This window comes from Lissotriton vulgaris, chromosome 2_1 (assembly GCF_964263255.1).
Source record: "Lissotriton vulgaris chromosome 2_1, aLisVul1.2, whole genome shotgun sequence".
NCBI classification, from domain to species: Eukaryota; Metazoa; Chordata; class Amphibia; order Caudata; family Salamandridae; genus Lissotriton; species Lissotriton vulgaris.
The window spans coordinates 366,336,260-366,354,645 of NC_141687.1; the positions used below are offsets into that span (position 1 = coordinate 366,336,260).

Sequence of the window (18,386 nt, forward strand, 5' to 3'; positions counted from 1 at the left end):
ACTGAATCTAGAATACTGAATCGGTAGAATTCGGTATTCTAGAGTCGGTAAATCAGATTTACCTACATCGGGCCCCTAATGATTTTCCTGAGTAGTCTAATAAGGGCGTAGCACGTAGATGCTACCTTCCGGGCTTGCACCAAGAAATTCAGAGCCGGGTCCAGCCAGACTAAATAATTAATTATATCCTTGGTGCACTAGGAAGCTTAAGGAAAGACTTCTAATACGTCTTCAAGGTGATGTTGTGGGGTGCTGTCCTCCAATGCAATTGATGCTAATTCTGATGGCACTCACTCTGGCCTAGTGAGCCTAGCTAGTTTGTGACCTAATCTTTCACAGTCAGTAAATCTTGTTTGGTCTGATTCAGCCACACACTAGACAGTGAACAACTCTGATCCTTGATGTGCAGGAAGTAGGGAGATATTAGGGAACATCCTGATATTGCACATTAAAGAAAGAATCCGGATCTTATTTAATGTTAAGTTATGTTATATGTGACGTTAGCATTTCGATAGTGCACTTCTACCATCGTTATGGTCCCGTTGTGGTTTTAGGACCTTAATACGTTACATTTTGCTATTTTAAAATTTTTTTGGGATTGCATTTTATCAATGCAGCCCTCCCATGGATAGCCCATAGAGTATCTAGGTTGGTCAGCACATCTGTTTTTCTCTTTAGATAATGAGCACACCTGCAGAAATGATGAGGAGAAACTGTCAGAGAAGGAGGATCGTATACAGGAGGAGAACCACCTGAAGCTCTGCAAGGGCCTGAGTCTGTGTGTCTGCTACTCCGCCAGCATTGGAGGTATTGCCACGCTCACTGGCTCTGCTCCCAACTTGATGCTAAAAGGACAGCTGGATGAGTAAGTGTTGGAAATATCTTTTTTCTGGTAAACACTCTTCCATAGTTCCAGAAGCGTTAGGAGATCTGGAAGGTGCCTTCGTATTAGGCAAATGCACATCACCCCTTTGGATGAAAACTATTTGAAATAGAAACCATGATTCTTTGTCAAGGTACCGCCAAACATGCATTGACATAATTATTTTAGGAGAATATGGCAAGTTCATGAGTTTGCAAATATCATGAGTTGTATTTGGATCACTCACAGAATATCGTAAACAAAAATATGGTGTGGACAGGACCAAAATATTGAGTAGGTGAGTGCAAGTAAGTAAGTATAGATTTACTATTCTTAACTCCACATCTACATATCTTGAAAAAAAAAAAAAATATATATATATATATATATATATATATATATATATATATATATATATATATATATATATATATATATATATATATATATATATATATATATATATATATATATATATATCACCTCCAATCCCGCTTTTCTTCAAAAGCAGGCTGACACATGCTGGATTTATTTCCGAAAAGATTTAATGCCACCAATTTCAACACTGAAACTTCTTTGCGCTCTCTTGTCCTTTCAGCTTGGGCAGACCGGTTTCGGCGTAATGCCTTTTTCAATGCCGGATATGCTGAAGAAACACAGTTCAAACGGACGTTTGCGGGCAGGTAAAATCACCAGGTGAGTCTTTTCATTGGGCCAAAACTGATGACATCACTGGGGGAGGTCTTCTGTTCTTTCCCCCTCCCCTGGCCCAAGACGACTCGCAGTGTGTTTCCCACTCGTTTACAGGAACCGCAGACTTCTGAAATTCAGTGAGCTAGGTACAGTGACCCCCCCACAATCACACAGTTGTGCTCTGACACAGTCAGTTTTCAGCTTGTTCCGCTCCTCGTTAGCTGAGTGGAACTTGGTGAATTGCATCCTTCGGAACAGATCCACAACAGACCAGCTGTTACTCTTTCCCCATTGCCTTCACAGTCCTGGCTTGGGGGGGCGCCGCATTTGTGCAGTGCTTGCACGTAGTCCATAAAGTTCGTCGGTGAATGCGGAGCACCTAAGCCAGAGGCGTGCCAGTATTGCGGAGCCGACCTTCCGCTCTCTATCTCAACTCCAATCCCGCTTTTCTTCAAAAACAGGCTGACACATGCTGGATTTGTTTCCGAAAAGATTTAATGCCACCAATTTCAACACTGAAACTTCTTTGCGCTCTCTTGTCCTTTCAGCTTGGGCAGACCGGTTTCGGCGTAATGCCTTTTTCAATGCCGGATATGCTGAAGAAACACAGTTCAAACGGACGTTTGCGGGCAGGTAAAATCACCAGGTGAGTCTTTTCATTGGGCCAAAACTGATGACATCACTGGGGGAGGTCTTCTGTTCTTTCCCCCTCCCCTGGCCCAAGACGACTCGCAGTGTGTTTCCCACTCGTTTACAGGAACCGCAGACTTCTGAAATTCAGTGAGCTAGGTACAGTGACCCCCCCACAATCACACAGTTGTGCTCTGACACAGTCAGTTTTCAGCTTGTCCCGCTCCTCGTTAGCTGAGTGGAACTTGGTGAATTGCATCCTTCGGAACAGATCCACAACAGACCAGCTGTTACTCTTTCCCCATTGCCTTCACAGTCCTGGCTTGGGGGGGCGCCGCATTTGTGCAGTGCTTGCACGTAGTCCATAAAGTTCGTCGGTGAATGCGGAGCACCTAAGCAAGAGGCGTGCCAGTATTGCGGAGCCGACCTTCCGCTCTCTATCTCAACTCCAATCCCGCTTTTCTTCAAAAACAGGCTGACACATGCTGGATTTGTTTCCGAAAAGATTTAATGCCACCAATTTCAACACTGAAACTTCTTTGCGCTCTCTTGTCCTTTCAGCTTGGGCAGACCGGTTTCGGCGTAATGCCTTTTTCAATGCCGGATATGCTGAAGAAACACAGTTCAAACGGACGTTTGCGGGCAGGTAAAATCACCAGGTGAGTCTTTTCATTGGGCCAAAACTGATGACATCACTGGGGGAGGTCTTCTGTTCTTTCCCCCTCCCCTGGCCCAAGACGACTCGCAGTGTGTTTCCCACTCGTTTACAGGAACCGCAGACTTCTGAAATTCAGTGAGCTAGGTACAGTGACCCCCCCACAAGCACACAGTTGTGCTCTGACACAGTCAGTTTTCAGCTTGTCCCGCTCCTCGTTAGCTGAGTGGAACTTGGTGAATTGCATCCTTCGGAACAGATCCACAACAGACCAGCTGTTACTCTTTCCCCATTGCCTTCACAGTCCTGGCTTGGGGGGGCGCCGCATTTGTGCAGTGCTTGCACGTAGTCCATAAAGTTCGTCGGTGAATGCGGAGCACCTAAGCAAGAGGCGTGCCAGTATTGCAGAGCCGACCTTCCGCTCTCTATCTCACCTCCAATCCCGCTTTTCTTCAAAAACAGGCTGACACATGCTGGATTTGTTTCCGAAAAGATTTAATGCCACCAATTTCAACACTGAAACATCTTCGCGCTCTCTTGTCCTTTCAGCTTGGGCAGACCGGTTTCGGCGTAATGCCTTTTTCAATGCCGGATATGCTGAAGAAACACAGTTCAAACGGACGTTTGCGGGCAGGTAAAATCACCAGGTGAGTCTTTTCATTGGGCCAAAACTGATGACATCACTGGGGGAGGTCTTCTGTTCTTTCCCCCTCCCCTGGCCCAAGACGACTCGCAGTGTGTTTCCCACTCGTTTACAGGAACCGCAGACTTCTGAAATTCAGTGAGCTAGGTACAGTGACCCCCGCACAAGCACACAGTTGTGCTCTGACACAGTCAGTTTTCAGCTTGTCCCACTCCTCGTTAGCTGAGTGGAACTTGGTGAATTGCATCCTTCGGAACAGATCCACAACAGACCAGCTGTTACTCTTTCCCCATTGCCTTCACAGTCCTGGCTTGGGGGGGCGCCGCATTTGTGCAGTGCTTGCACGTAGTCCATAAAGTTCGTCGGTGAATGCGGAGCACCTAAGCAAGGGGCGTGCCAGTATTGCGGAGCCGACCTTCCGCTCTCTATCTCACCTCCAATCCCGCTTTTCTTCAAAAACAGGCTGACACATGCTGGATTTGTTTCCGAAAAGATTTAATGCCACCAATTTCAACACTGAAACATCTTCGCGCTCTCTTGTCCTTTCAGCTTGGGCAGACCGGTTTCGGCGTAATGCCTTTTTCAATGCCGGATATGCTGAAGAAACACAGTTCAAACGGACGTTTGCGGGCAGGTAAAATCACCAGGTGAGTCTTTTCATTGGGCCAAAACTGATGACATCACTGGGGGAGGTCTTCTGTTCTTTCCCCCTCCCCTGGCCCAAGACGACTCGCAGTGTGTTTCCCACTCGTTTACAGGAACCGCAGACTTCTGAAATTCAGTGAGCTAGGTACAGTGACCCCCCCACAAGCACACAGTTGTGCTCTGACACAGTCAGTTTTCAGCTTGTCCCGCTCCTCGTTAGCTGAGTGGAACTTGGTGAATTGCATCCTTCGGAACAGATCCACAACAGACCAGCTGTTACTCTTTCCCCATTGCCTTCACATATATATATATATATTTATATCCACAAGTACTGGATCCCACTAGTTAGGAGGACACAGAGACGGCACACCAGGAGGTCTTTGCACAAATCCTTTATTGTGCACTCGTAAGTCAAGGACGACGCGTTTCGGCGTAAGCCTTTTTCAAGTAGCCACTATTTTGCATTCCCACATATTAAAGTCCTACTTTCATGTCATGATCCATAAACAGAAAGAAAATACTTCCGTATATACACAAAACACAATAGTAAAAATCGATAGTATATACATATATACATCTCCTCAATAAGGTTATAATGTATTCATGAGTGTTTGTAATCCATAATGTGTCTAATGGGCTGGACATGGAGGTAACAATGTAATTGTACGCTGTTCGTGTTACCCAGCTATATGGTAATGAACTACTCAACCGCATAGTCTATCGGGGGTTGAAGTTTCTAGCTGTCAGGAAAGCCACGCGACTAGGAACTACAGAGGTCGCTGTGTTCATCGGGAAATGTGGTTCAGTGCGTGCCTCACGGGTAGGGTTCGGGACCATTGTCCGATGTTACAAATTTGTGTAATTCTCAGTTTATGGATAGCTCGGGAGCTCCCTTAATTATCTTAGCTACCTTCTTAGACTGAGAATCTGCCTTCAATCACCCGACTACAATCTCACATTGTCTATCAGCTGGCAGTGCATCGCGTGACTCTGGACTACACAATCGCTGTGATCCTAGGGAAATGTAGTTCATTAGATATGCCAAGTGCGGGGGTGAGGACAATTGTCCAGTAATTTAATCCCCTTTAAGGATTGGCATATATGTCAAAGTTAAGGGAAAACTAGGGCGCTCCCTCTCCTGAACCAGTGATTTCCCTCGGGTTTGACGCTGTTTTTTTACCATCCCAATTCAAAGGTAAAAGGATGTTCTATAGAGAGGAGCTCCCCTCATTATATGTCCATATTGTAGCTAGGGTGTTAGTCGGGAAAGGTGGCCTTGTCTGAAATTTGAGTGCTTGTTCATAGGAGATAAGTGTGAAGTGAGATATTTTTTAGTGAGTTTGTGAAACATGAGAAACAATCCATAATAACAATTCATTACATAACATAGTTAGTAACCAACATACATTCCTCCTAAGTGAATATTGAGTAGCTCCCCCTCTAGTCTATCTGGGTAATCGGGCAGAAGGCATCCGTCTGGTGCTCCACAATTGTGGTAGTTCTACCTCTTCTTTATCCCTAGTGATAGTGCCGGAAGTGGGGAGTCACACTAATAAAATATGTGATAGTGATTACTTATACATCTACAACACTCATCATATTGCGGGTTACCCTATGCCCTGTACCAATAAAGCTCTAGAAGCCTATATGCGATGACAATTCTTCCCCATAGTTAAGTCCATTAGGGGTCTTACTCTCCATGTCTATAATATTTTTAGACTCTCTGACTCTCAGTTGTGCTTCGCGGTCTCCACCCCTGATGTTTTTGGGTATCTTATCTATGCCATAAAACCTCAGGCTTCCATTATTGCTGGTATGACTTTCTTCATGATGGCGAGCCATCGGGTAATTATGGTCCTTGTTTGTGATGGCACGGAGGTGCTGTAGAATTCTAACTTTAAGGGGATGCTTCGTGCTGCCTACGTACTGGAGGCCGCATGGGCACTCCAGCACGTAGACAGCAAATTCCGTGTTGCAGTTTATTTGATGATTGATGGTTTTTATCTGGCCTGTTCCTGTCTTATAGTTTTTACGTGATTTGCCATTGCGGTCACATTTACAGTTGCCGCAGACTGTAAAGCCATTGGGGATGGGTGGCCACTTGGTTTTCGATGGTTCATTGGGGTAACTGTGTACCAGTCTATCTCTGAGGGATCGCGCCCTGCGATAAGTGACTTGTGGTCTGTTACCTACTAGTCCTCCAACAATTGGATCAGATGTCAATAATTTCCAATTGGCCCTCATCACTTTTTCCAGGGCCCATGCTCCCCTGCTGAAGTTTGTAATCATGTGGGGTACATCAGGTTGACTTTTACTCAAAGTTTCCTTCCTCTTATTATCGTTAGTAGATGTTCTAAATAGAACTTCCTCATGTTTTAGACCTTGAACCTTATTCTGGGCAACCCTTAATGTCTCTCCATCATATCCTCTTTGGCTGAAGCGTTCTATCATCGCTTTTTGTTCAGCCTCAAAGTCAATGTCGGTGCTGCAATTGCGGCGAGCCCTCAGTAACTCCCCATAGGGAATACTTCTCTTTAGGGGAATCGGGTGATGGCTCGCCGCATGCAGCACCGCATTGCCAGCAGTTGTCTTACGAAACAGGCGTGTGGTTAGGCCACCCTCTCTGATCTCTACTGCTACATCCAAAAATTTACAGTATGTATTGCTAATAGCATACGTGAACTTGAGATTGAGGTAATTGATACCTAAATGGCTGATGTACTGCCTTGCTAGTGTTTCTGGGCCATTCCAGATTATGAAGAGGTCATCGATATACCTGACCCACATCAAGATGTGGTCAGTATATATCTCCGACTCCTCTGCCCAGACGACCTGTTCCTCCCACCAGCCTAGGAAAAGATTTGCTAGGCTGGGATCAAAACAAGTCCCCATCGGGGTCCCTGATCGTTGTCGGTATACCGCTTTTTCAAATAGAAAAATGTTCTCTTGTAGACAATATAACATCATAGTCCGAAGCATTGCATTGTGTCCACAACAATTCACATGTCGGCTCCTTAGGTAGTGCATGCATGCCTCCACACCTTTCACTTGATTGATACACGTATACAATGATCATACGTCCATACTGATCATATAATATCCCTCTTCCCATTTTAGATCATGTAGTCTTTTTAAGAAGTCTGTACTGTCCTTACAATAGGAGTTCAGGTTTCGCACATATTCATTCAGATATAAATCCAAGAATATTGAGGTGTTTTCCAATAACCCCCCATTAGAGGATACAATCGGACGCCCTGGTGGTGTAGTGTGGTCCTTATGGATCTTAGGGAGGAAGTATATACAGGGAATCCGTGGGTTTTCTTTTTTCAGAAATTTTTATTCGTCTGTATCCAGTAGTCCAGTGTGGTACCATCCACCAAGCAGTATGTGGTACTCCTTTATGGTCTTTCTATACTGTTCCCAGTTGATCAGTTCGTAGCAGGAAGTGTCATTTAACTGTTCCATTGCCTCCAACTTGTAGTCCCTATAGTTCATAACTACAACGTTGCCCCCCTTATCGGAGGGCTTGACTACAATTGTGGCATCTTCCTCTAACATTTTCAGGGAAATTCTTTGGTCTTTCGTTAGATTGTCCCAATTGGAGTTTTGAAAGTTCTTCCTAGTTTTTTTCAATTCATTTATAACTGCTTGGGTATAGGCCTCTATATTGTCGAATGGGACATTGGGATTAAATTTGGTCTTCAATTTCAGGCCACTATGCTTTACTTTTCTACTTGTTACGCCACAAGCTTGTAGGATGACATGGTCACTTCTTTCATCCTCATCTGCTATCTCCAAATGGTACATTTCTCTTAGGAGTTCCAGATCCTGTACCTGTAGATTTACACCAGAGGGTCCCATTGTGTCCGTCACTTTTTGTTTAGTGCTAGATCGAGTTGCATAGAGTTTCATCAATTTCGATTTCCTGACATATAGGAAGAAATCCACTCTTGTATCCACATAATCCAGGGTTGTACTGGGACAGAAGGATAATCCTAATTGTAGCACTGAGATTTCCGTGGGATTTAGTAGTCTGTCAGAAAGATTCACCACAGTTTTACTTTCATCACTGGCATTGGCTGTGAATTTACAAATTTTGTTGTTTTTATGTCTCCTTTTTAATCTTTTTCTTCGCCCGCTGTTCCGCGTCCTCTTCCTCTTCCTTTTCTTACGTTCTTTCCTCTGGATGTCTGTCCCCTTGTCTGCACCCTGTTCTGTTGGCCTTGTTCGTTCTTCTGTTTCAAGATTTCGAACTCGTGGTGAAAGGTCAGAGGACGTGACCCTAAAGGGATCCCTGAAGTACGATCTTCTGCGTCAGAACTTATATCCAAGCTGGATCCAGTGGAGACAGTTGTTACTTTCTTGCTTGTCCAGTTGGCTCTGATACTCTTTTGTGCTTTGTCGTATTTCTTGGCGTACGTTAATATACGTCCTTCCGCATAATCTCGTTTGTCCCTGAGGAACTTTTGTTGTTTCTTCTGCTTGATAGTTTCCTCATAGTCCTGTAATTTTTTTGGGAGTGTCTTGATGAATTCTTCAAACACTTTCTCAGTTTTATACTTCTCCAATTCTGTTCTGAGCCCCGACAGTTCTTTTCGTGTCGTTTCTAAATCAATTTATGCGTACTTTACAAGCATTTCCAGCATGCCCTTACATGTCTTGGCCATATATGGTGCCCACTCCGTGAGTAAGTCTTTATTAGGATTGTCGTAGGTCAGTACTATGCTTATCCTCAATCCTCTAGGGACTCTGCCAACCTCCGCATAGTTGGTGAGAGAAGCAACTTCCCACCATTTATTAATTTCGCGCTTGCTTAGTCTTTCAAGATGCGCTAATTTCTGCTTTAATGTAGAGTCTCCGCTACTTGGTACTGTACTAGTCGTCGCGCTTGCAGGCGCGATATCTTGCTCCTCGCTAAACAGGGACAGGGCTTCGGCTTGCCTCGCTGCCTCCCATTCACTCATCTTATAACAGCTGATCTCCTCGCGCCACAGTAGTTACACGTGGCTGCCGCGTTTGCCTCCATACATTGATGTTACCCGCGCATATGATTTTTGCGCTAGGGCAGAGGCACAATAATGCGTGAAAGAGGGGGTGCTGGGTCGGCAATCTCTTGCGAAACTCCCTCCCCCCTCACCCACCCCTACACACAAAACGGCTTACCCGTCTTCTTCCAAGGTCTCTACCGGGAGGCGGTCGGAATCGTTTCAATTCGTATTGCTTCAAAGATGCTGCTAGAACGATCCTCGACCAGGGCAACGCTGATGCCGTCGGTAGTAGCAGCCGCTACTCTTAATTATCCACAAGTACTGGATCCCACTAGTTAGGAGGACACAGAGATGGCACACCAGGAGGTCTTTGCACAAATCCTTTATTGTGCACTCGTAAGTCAAGGACGACGCGTTTCGGCGTAAGCCTTTTTCAAGTAGCCACCATTTTGCATTCCCACATATTAAAGTCCTACTTTCATGTCATGACCCATAAACAGAAAGAAAATACTTCCGTATATACACAAAACACAATAGTAAAAATCGATACTATATACATATATACATCTCCTCAATAAGGTTATAATGTATTCATGAGTGTTTGTAATCCATAATGTGTCTAATGGGCTGGACATGGAGGTAACAATGTAATTGTACGCTGTTCGTGTTACCCAGCTATATGGTAATGGACTACTCAACCGCATAGTCTATCGGGGGTTGAAGTTTCTAGCTGTCAGGAAAGCCACGCGACTAGGAACTACAGAAGTCGCTGTGTTCATCGGGAAATGTGGTTCAGTGCGTGCCTCACGGGTAGGGTTCGGGACCATTGTCCGATGTTACAAATTTGTGTAATTCTAAGTTTATGGATAGCTCGGGAGCTCCCTTAATTATCTTAGCTACCTTCTAAGACTGAGAATCTGCCTTCAATCACCCGACTACAATCTCACATTGTCTATCGGCGGGCAGTGACTCTGGACTACACAATCGCTGGGATCCTAGAGAAATGTAGTTCATTAGATATGCCAAGTGCGGGAGTTAGGACAATTGTCCAGTAATTTAATCCCCTTTAAGGATTGGCATATATGTCAGAGTTAAGGGAAAACTAGGGCGCTCCCTCTCCTGAACCAGTGATTTCCCTCGGGTTTGACGCTGTTTTTTTACCATCACAATTCAAAGGTAAAAGGATATCCTACCTTTGAATTGGGATTGTAAAAAAACAGCGTCAAACCAGAGGGAAATCACTGGTTGCCAATCCTTAAAGGGGATTAAATTACTGGACAATTGTCCTAACCACCGCACTTGGCATATCTAATGAACTACATTTCCCTAGGATCACAGCGATTGTGTAGTCCAGAGTCACGCGGATGCACTGCCAGCCGATAGACAATGTGAGATTGTAGTCGGGTGATTGAAGGCAGATTCTCAGTCTTAGAAGGTAGCTAAAATAATTAAGGGAGCTCCCGAGCTATCCATAAACTGAGAATTACACAAATTTGTAACATCGGACAATGGTCCCGAACCATACCCGTGAGGCACGCACTGAACCACATTTCCCGATGAACACAGCGACTTCTGAAGTTCCTAGTCGCGTGGCTTTCCTGACAGCTAGAAACTTCAACTTCCGATAGACTATGCGGTTGAGTAGTCCATTACCATATAGCTGGGTAACACGAACAGCGTACAATAACATTGTTACCTCCATGTCCAGCCCATTAGACACATTATGGATTACAAACACGCATGAATACATTATAACCTTATTGTTGAGATGTATATATGTATATAGTATCGATTTTTACTATTGTGTTTTGTGTATATATGGAAGTATTTTCTTTCTGATTATGGGTCATGACATAAAAGTAGGACTTTAATATGTGGGAATGAAAAATGGTGGCTACTTGAAAAAAGGCTTACACCGAAACGCGTCGTCCTTGACTTACGAGTGCACAATAAAGGATTTGTGCAAAGACCTCCTGGTGTGCCGTCTCTGTGTCCTCCTAACTAGTGGGATCCAGTACTTGTGGATAATTTAGAGTAGCGGCTGCTACTACCGACGGCATCAGCGTTGCCCTGGTCGAGGATCGTTCTAGCAGCATCTTTGAAGCAATACGAATTGAAACGATTCCGACCGCCTCCCGGTAGAGACCTTGGAAGAAGACGGGTAAGCCGTTTTGTGTGTAGGGGTGGGTGAGGGGGGAGGGAGTTTCGCAAGAGATTGCCGACCCAGCACCCCCTCTTTCACGCATTATTGTGCCTCTGCCCTAGCGCAAAAATCATACGCGCTGGTAACATCAATGTATGGAGGCAAACGCGGCAGCCACGTGTAACTACTGTGGCGCGAGGAGATCTGCTGTTATAAGAGGAGTGAATGGGAGACAGCGAGGCAAGCCGAAGCCCTGTCCCTGTTTAGCGAGGAGCAAGATATCGCGCCTGCAAGCGTGACGACTAGTACAGTACCAAGTAGCGGAGACTCTACATTAAAGCAGAAATTAGCGCATCTTGAAAGACTAAGCAAGCGCGAAATTAATAAATGGTGGGAAGTTGCTTCTCTCACCAACTATGTGGAGGTTGGCAGAGTCCCCAGAGGATTGAGGATAAGCATTGTACCGACCTACGACAATCCTAATAAAGACTTACTCACGGAGTGGGCACAATATATGGCCAAGACATGTAAGGGCATGCTGGAAATGCTTGTAAAGTACGCACAAATTGATTTAGAAACTACACAAAAAGAACTGTCGGGCTCAGAACGGAATTGGAGAAGTATAAAACTGAGAAAGTGTTTGAAGAATTCATCAAGACACTCCCAAAAAAATTACAGGACTACGAGGAAACTATCAAGCAGAAGAAACAACGAAAGTTCCTCAGGGACAAACAAGATTATGCGGAAGGACGTATATTAACGTACACCAAGAAATACAACAAAGCACAAAAGAGTATCAGAGCCAACTGGACAAGCAAGAAAGTAACAACAGTCTCCACTGGATCCAGCTCGGATATAAGTACTGACGCAGAAGATGGTACTTCAGGGATCCCTTTAGGGTCACGTCCTCTGACCTTTCACCACGAGTTCGAAATCTTGAAACAGAAGAACGGACAAGGCCAACAGAACAGGGTGCAGACAAGGGGACAGACATCCAGAGGAAAGAACGTAAGAAAAGGAAGAGGTCGCGAAACAGCGGGCGAAGAAAAAGATTAAAAAGGAGACATAAAAACAACAAAATGTGTAAATTCACAGCCAATGCCAGTGATGAAAGTAAAACCGTGGTGAATCTTTCTGACAGACTACTAAATCCCACGGAAATCTCAGTGCTACAATTAGGATTATCCTTCTGTCCCAGTACAACCCTGGATTATGTGGATACAAGAGTGGATTTCTTCCTATATGTCAGGAAATTGAAATTGATGAAACTCTACGCAACTCGATCTAGCACTAAACAAAAAGTGACGAACACAATGGGACCCTCAGATGTGAATCTACAGGTACAGGATCTGGAACTCCTAAGAGATATGTACCATTTGGAGATAGCAGATGAGGATGAAAGAAGTGACCATGTCATCCTACAAGCTTGTGGCGTAACAAGTAGACAAGTGAAGGATAGTGGCCTGAAATTGAAGACCAAATTTAATCCCAATGTCCCATTCAACAATATAGAGGCCGATAACCAAGCAGTTATAAATGAATTGAAAAAAACTAGGAAGAACTTTCAAAACTCCAAATGGGACAATCTAACGAAAGACCAAAGAATTTCCCTGAAAATGTTAGAGGAAGATGCCACAATTGTAGTCAAGCCCTCCGATAAGGGGGGCAACGTTGTAGTTGTGAACTATATGGACTACAAGTTGGAGGCAATGAGACAGTTAAATGACACTTCCTGCTATGAACTGATCAACTGGGAACAGTATAGAAAGACCATAAAGGAGTACCACATACTGCTTGGTGGATGGTACCACACTGGACTACTGGATACAGACGAATACAAATTTCTAAAAAAAGAAAACCCACATATCCCCTGTATATACTTCCTCCCTAAGATCCATAAGGACCCCACTACACGACCAGGGCGTCCGATTGTATCCTCTAATGGGGGGTTATTGGAAAACACCTCAATATTCTTGGATTTATATCTGAATGAATATGTGCGAAACCTGAACTCCTATTGTAAGGACAGTACAGACTTCTTAAAAAGACTACATGATCTAAAATGGGAAGAGGGATATTATATGATCAGTATGGACGTATGCTCATTGTGTACGTGTATCAATCAAGTGAAAGGTGTGGAGGCATGCATGCACTACCTAAGGAGCGGACATGTGGATTGTTGTGGACACAATACAATGCTTCGGACTATGATGTTATATTGTCTACAAGAGAACATTTTTCTATTTGAAAAAGCAGTATAGCGACAACGATCAGGGACCGCGATGAGGACTTGTTTTGCCCCCAGCCTAGCAAATCTTTTCCTAGGCTGGTGGGAGGAACAGGTCGTCTGAGCAGAGGAGTCGGAGATATATACTGACCACATCTTGATGTGGGTCAGGTATATCGACGACCTCTTCATAATCTGGAATGGCCCAAAAACACTAGCAAGGCAGTACATCAGCCATTTAAGTATCAATGACCTCAATCTCAAGTTCACGAATGCTATTAGCAATACATACTGTGAATTTTTTAATGTAGCAGTAGAGATCAGAGAGGGTGGCCTAACCACACGCCTGTTTCGTAGGACAACTGCTGGCAATGCGGTGCTGCATGCGGCGTGCCATCACCCGATTCCCCTAAAGAGAAGTATTCCCTATGGGGAGTTACTGAGGGCTCGCCGCAATTGAAGCACCGGCATTGACTTTGAGACTGAACAAAAAGCGATGATAGAACGCTTCAGCCAAAGAGAATATGATGGAGAGACATTAAGGGTTGCCCAGAATAAGGTTCAAGGTCTAAAACATGAGGAAGTTCTATTTAGAACATCTACTAGCGATAATAAGAGAAAAGAAACTTTGAGTAAAAGTCAACCTGATGCACCCCGCATGATTACGAACTTCAGCAGGGGAGCATGGGCCCTGGAAAAAGTGATGAGGGCCAATTGGAAATTATTGACATCTGATCCAATTGTTGGAGGACTAGTAGGTAACAGACCAGAAGTCACTTATCGCAGGGCACGATCCCTCAGAGATAGACTGGTACACAGTTACCCCAATGAACCATCGAAAACCAAGTGGCCACCGATCCCTAATGGCTTTACAGTCTGCGGCAACTGTAAATGTGACCGCAATGGCAAATCACGTAAAAACTATAAGACAGGAACAGGCCAGATAAAAACCATCAATCATCAAATAAACTGCAACACGGAATTTGCTGTCTACGTGCTGGAATGCCCATGCGGCCTCCAGTACGTAGGCAGCACGAAGCATCACCTTAAAGTTAGGATTCTACAGCACCTCCGTGCCATCACAAACAAGGACCATAATTACCCGATGGCTCGCCATTATGAAGAAAGTCATAACAGCAATAATGGAAGCCTGAGGTTTTATGGCATAGATAAGATACCCAAAAACATCAGGGGTGGAGACCGCGAAGCACAACTGAGAGTCAGAGAGTCTAAAAATATTATAGACATGGAGAGTAAGACCCCTATTGGACTGAACTATGGAGAAGAATTGTCATCGCATATAGGTTTCTAGAGCTTTATTGGTACAGGGTATAGGTTAACCCACAATATGATGAGTGTTGTAGATGTATAAGTAATCACTATCACATATTTTATTAGTGTGACTCCCCACTTCCGGCACTATCACTAGGGATAAAGAAGAGGTAGAACTACCACAAATGTGGAGCACCGGACGGATGTCTTCTGCCCGATTACCCAGATAAACTAGAGGGGGAGCTACTCAATATTCACTTAGGAGGAATGTATGTTGGTTACTAACTATGTTATGTAATGAATTGTTATTATGGATTGTTTCACATGTTTCACAAACTCACTAAAAAATATCTCACTTCACACTTATCCCCTATGAACAAGCACTCAAATTTCAGACAAGGCCACCTTTCCCGTCTAACACCCTAGCTACAATATGGACATATAATGAGGGGAGCTCCTCTCTATAGAACATCCTTTTACCTTTGAATTGGGATGGTAAAAAAACAGCGTCAAACCCGAGGGAAATCACTGGTTCAGGAGAGGGAGCGCCCTAGTTTTCCCTTAACTCTGACATATATGCCAATCCTTAAAGGGGATTAAATTACTGGACAATTGTCCTCACCCCCGCACTTGGCATATCTAATGAACTACATTTCCCTAGGATCACAGCGATTGTATAGTCCAGAGTCACGCGGATGCACTGCCAGCCGATAGACAATGTGAGATTGTAGTTGGGTGATTGAGGGCAGATTCTCAGTCTTAGAAGGTAGCTAAGATAAGTAAGGGAGCTCCCGAGCTATCCATAAACTGAGAATTACACAAATTTGTAACATCGGACAAAAGGTCCCGAACCCTACCCGTGAGGCACGCACTGAACCACATTTCCTAATGAACACCGCAACTTCTGTAGTTCCTAGTCGCGTGGCTTTCCTGACAGCTAGAAACTTCAACCCCCGATAGACTATGCGGTTGAGTAGTCCATTACCATATAGCTGGGTAACACGAACAGCGTACAATTACATTGTTACCTCCATGTCCAGCCCATTAGACACATTATGGATCACAAACACTCATGAATACATTATAACCTTATTGAGGAGATGTATATATGTATATAGTATCGATTTTTACTATTGTGTTTTATGTATATACGGAAGTATTTTCTTTCTGTTTATGGGTCATGACATGAAAGTAGGACTTTAATATGTGGGAATGCAAAATGGTGGCTACTTGAAAAAGGCTTACGCCGAAACGCGTCGTCCTTGACTTACGAGTGCACAATAAAGGATTTGTGCAAAGACCTCCTGGTGTGCCGTCTCTGTGTCCTCCTAACTAGTGGGATCCGGTACTTGTGGATAATTAAGAGTAGCGGCTGCTACTACCGACGGCATCAGCGTTGCCCTGGTCGAGGATCGTTCTAGCAGCATCTTTGAAGCAATATAAATATATATATATATATATATATATATATATATATATATATATATATATATATATATATATATATATATATATATATATATATATATATATATATATATATATATATATATATAGTAACTTTCCAACCTGCTACGAGCGCTAGCTTCCTCCCAGCTCCTCCTGCCGCAAATTCGGACACAGACCCAGATTTCGTGCTCAAGGTGATTTTATATCTGGCACAGCCAAAGACACGTTTCGTAGCTTGCACTGCTTGTTCACTTCGAATATAGTATATATATATATGGGGGAATTTTGTGCGAGTGAAATGTCCAGCTAACTATAACACCGATGAAACCTATGGTAGAACCGAGGCACAAGAAATCTGAAAAAGAAATGCACAAAATGTGAAAAGGGGGCAGGATAGAAACACCCTAACCCCCTAGGCTTGCTTAGGGGATTCCATAAGGACCCCCAGGTCAAGGCCGTGCCTCTTTTTACACCTCTCTGCAACGCAGTACTGCGGCGTTTACTGGAGGTACCTAGTGGGCTTGTTGGACCCTAGGGATACTAAGGTTTCAAGGGGACTTAATCTCCCAACTTAAAACGGCCACAGGGCGTGTATGCACACATGGTGAAGGGAGGGGATGGGGCCGGAGGGGACGTGTGCAAACACGCCCTGTGGAGCATTTTAAGATGGGGAAATAATTTGCCTTCAATCCTGAGGGCCCCTAGGGGCCAACTAGTCCACCAGGTGCTTCCATTAAGCGCCACTGTACTGTGTTGCATAGAGCTGGTCCAGGCCGTGCCACTTTTTACACCTCTCTGCAACGCGGCTCTGTGGCGCTTATTGGAGGTACCTAGTGGGTTAGTTAGACCCAAGGGACCCTCAGGATTCAAGGGGACTTTATACCCCAAATTAAAACAGCCACAGGGCATGTTTGCACACGTCAGCTCAGCCCCCCCCCCCCCATCTTCACCAGTGCGAAAACGTGCTCTGCGGCGCGTTTTATGAGGTAGTTTTAATCCCCCTGCCCTATTATGTACTAGGGGCTTACAGAGGAGGTCATGCTAGTCACAGGGGTACCCCAGCGCATAGTGTGTCTTAGTGTATGTAGGTGTTTTAACTGTATTCTAAGTGTCTTTTAGCATAGTACTGGCTCTAGTACTGGTTAGTCAGAGTCAGTTACCACCAGTACCCATCTGAAAAAGTTGAGGGTACTGGATGATTTTGCAACAAGGCCTCTTTCTGCTCCTCTCCTTTCTTCGTCTTTGAGGACTTGTATTACTTCTTTCTGCATTTCTTTTTCTTCTTTTTATGTGTTTTTTCTTCTTTCTTCACATGTCCTATCTCTGTAGGCATAGTTAGAAACTAGCATTCAAATAACCTTTGAAATTAACTGAAAATAACATAGGTTTCAGGCACGTTATAGTTACAAATTAGCATTTAAAAAACCTTTGAAATTCACTGAAAAAACTATAGGTTTCAGGCACGTTATAGTTAGGAATTACCATTTAAAAAACCTTAGAAATTCACAAAAAAAAACATAGATTTCAGGGGCGTTATAGTTAGCTGGACATTTCACTCGTACAAAACCAGTGAAATTCCCCCGTTATAGTTAGTTCAGCTAACTATAACTCTCGTGACGTCATCAGCAGTGCATTGCGGGCACGTGAGTGATAGTTAGCTGAACTAACTATAACGGGGGAATTTCAATGGTTTTGTACAAGTGAAATGTCCAGCTAACTATAACGCCCCTGAAGCCTATGTTTTTTTCAGTGAATTTTATATATACAACAATTTTGTTTGTTCTCCGACGAGCAATATGTGACAAACAGGGTGTACTGATATGAACTGTCACTTTAGTGGAGTATATTTAGCACTGTCACTTTAAATGTTTAATCACGTGGTTTCAGCATCTCAAAAAGCAAAAAAACAGCAAAAATATTTAAACCAAGCAACTTACCAGTAGCGCGTCATGTGATCAAGTCCCCTGTGAGGGACAAAACGCGCAATGGCTGTTTTTGCGCTAGCTATGAAACCTGAATAAAGTTCAGCTGACGAAGCCACGGTGGTCTGTGCTCTTCTCCTGCCGAGGTAACCGGGCTATTTGAGAAGAGTTTTCCTGCATAAGACAAGAGTGGTTTTTCTCTCCTCCGACCTCAAACACAGACCCCTCTGCAACTTGGCCTTTCCACGTTAAAAGGA

At 44.1% G+C, this 18,386-nt stretch overlaps 1 protein-coding gene across 1 annotated transcript in view; it reads left to right on the forward strand.

The window, feature by feature from the left end:
- The window catches only part of LOC147730363 (solute carrier family 13 member 2-like), a 553,046-nt gene that overhangs the window by 152,828 nt on the left and 381,832 nt on the right, over nt 1–18,386 (forward strand). Inside the window, exon 4 of the mRNA XM_086955166.1 lies at nt 679–865. Coding sequence (XP_086811292.1) covers nt 679–865 — 187 coding nt within the window. The remainder of the gene's footprint in view (nt 1–678; nt 866–18,386) is intronic.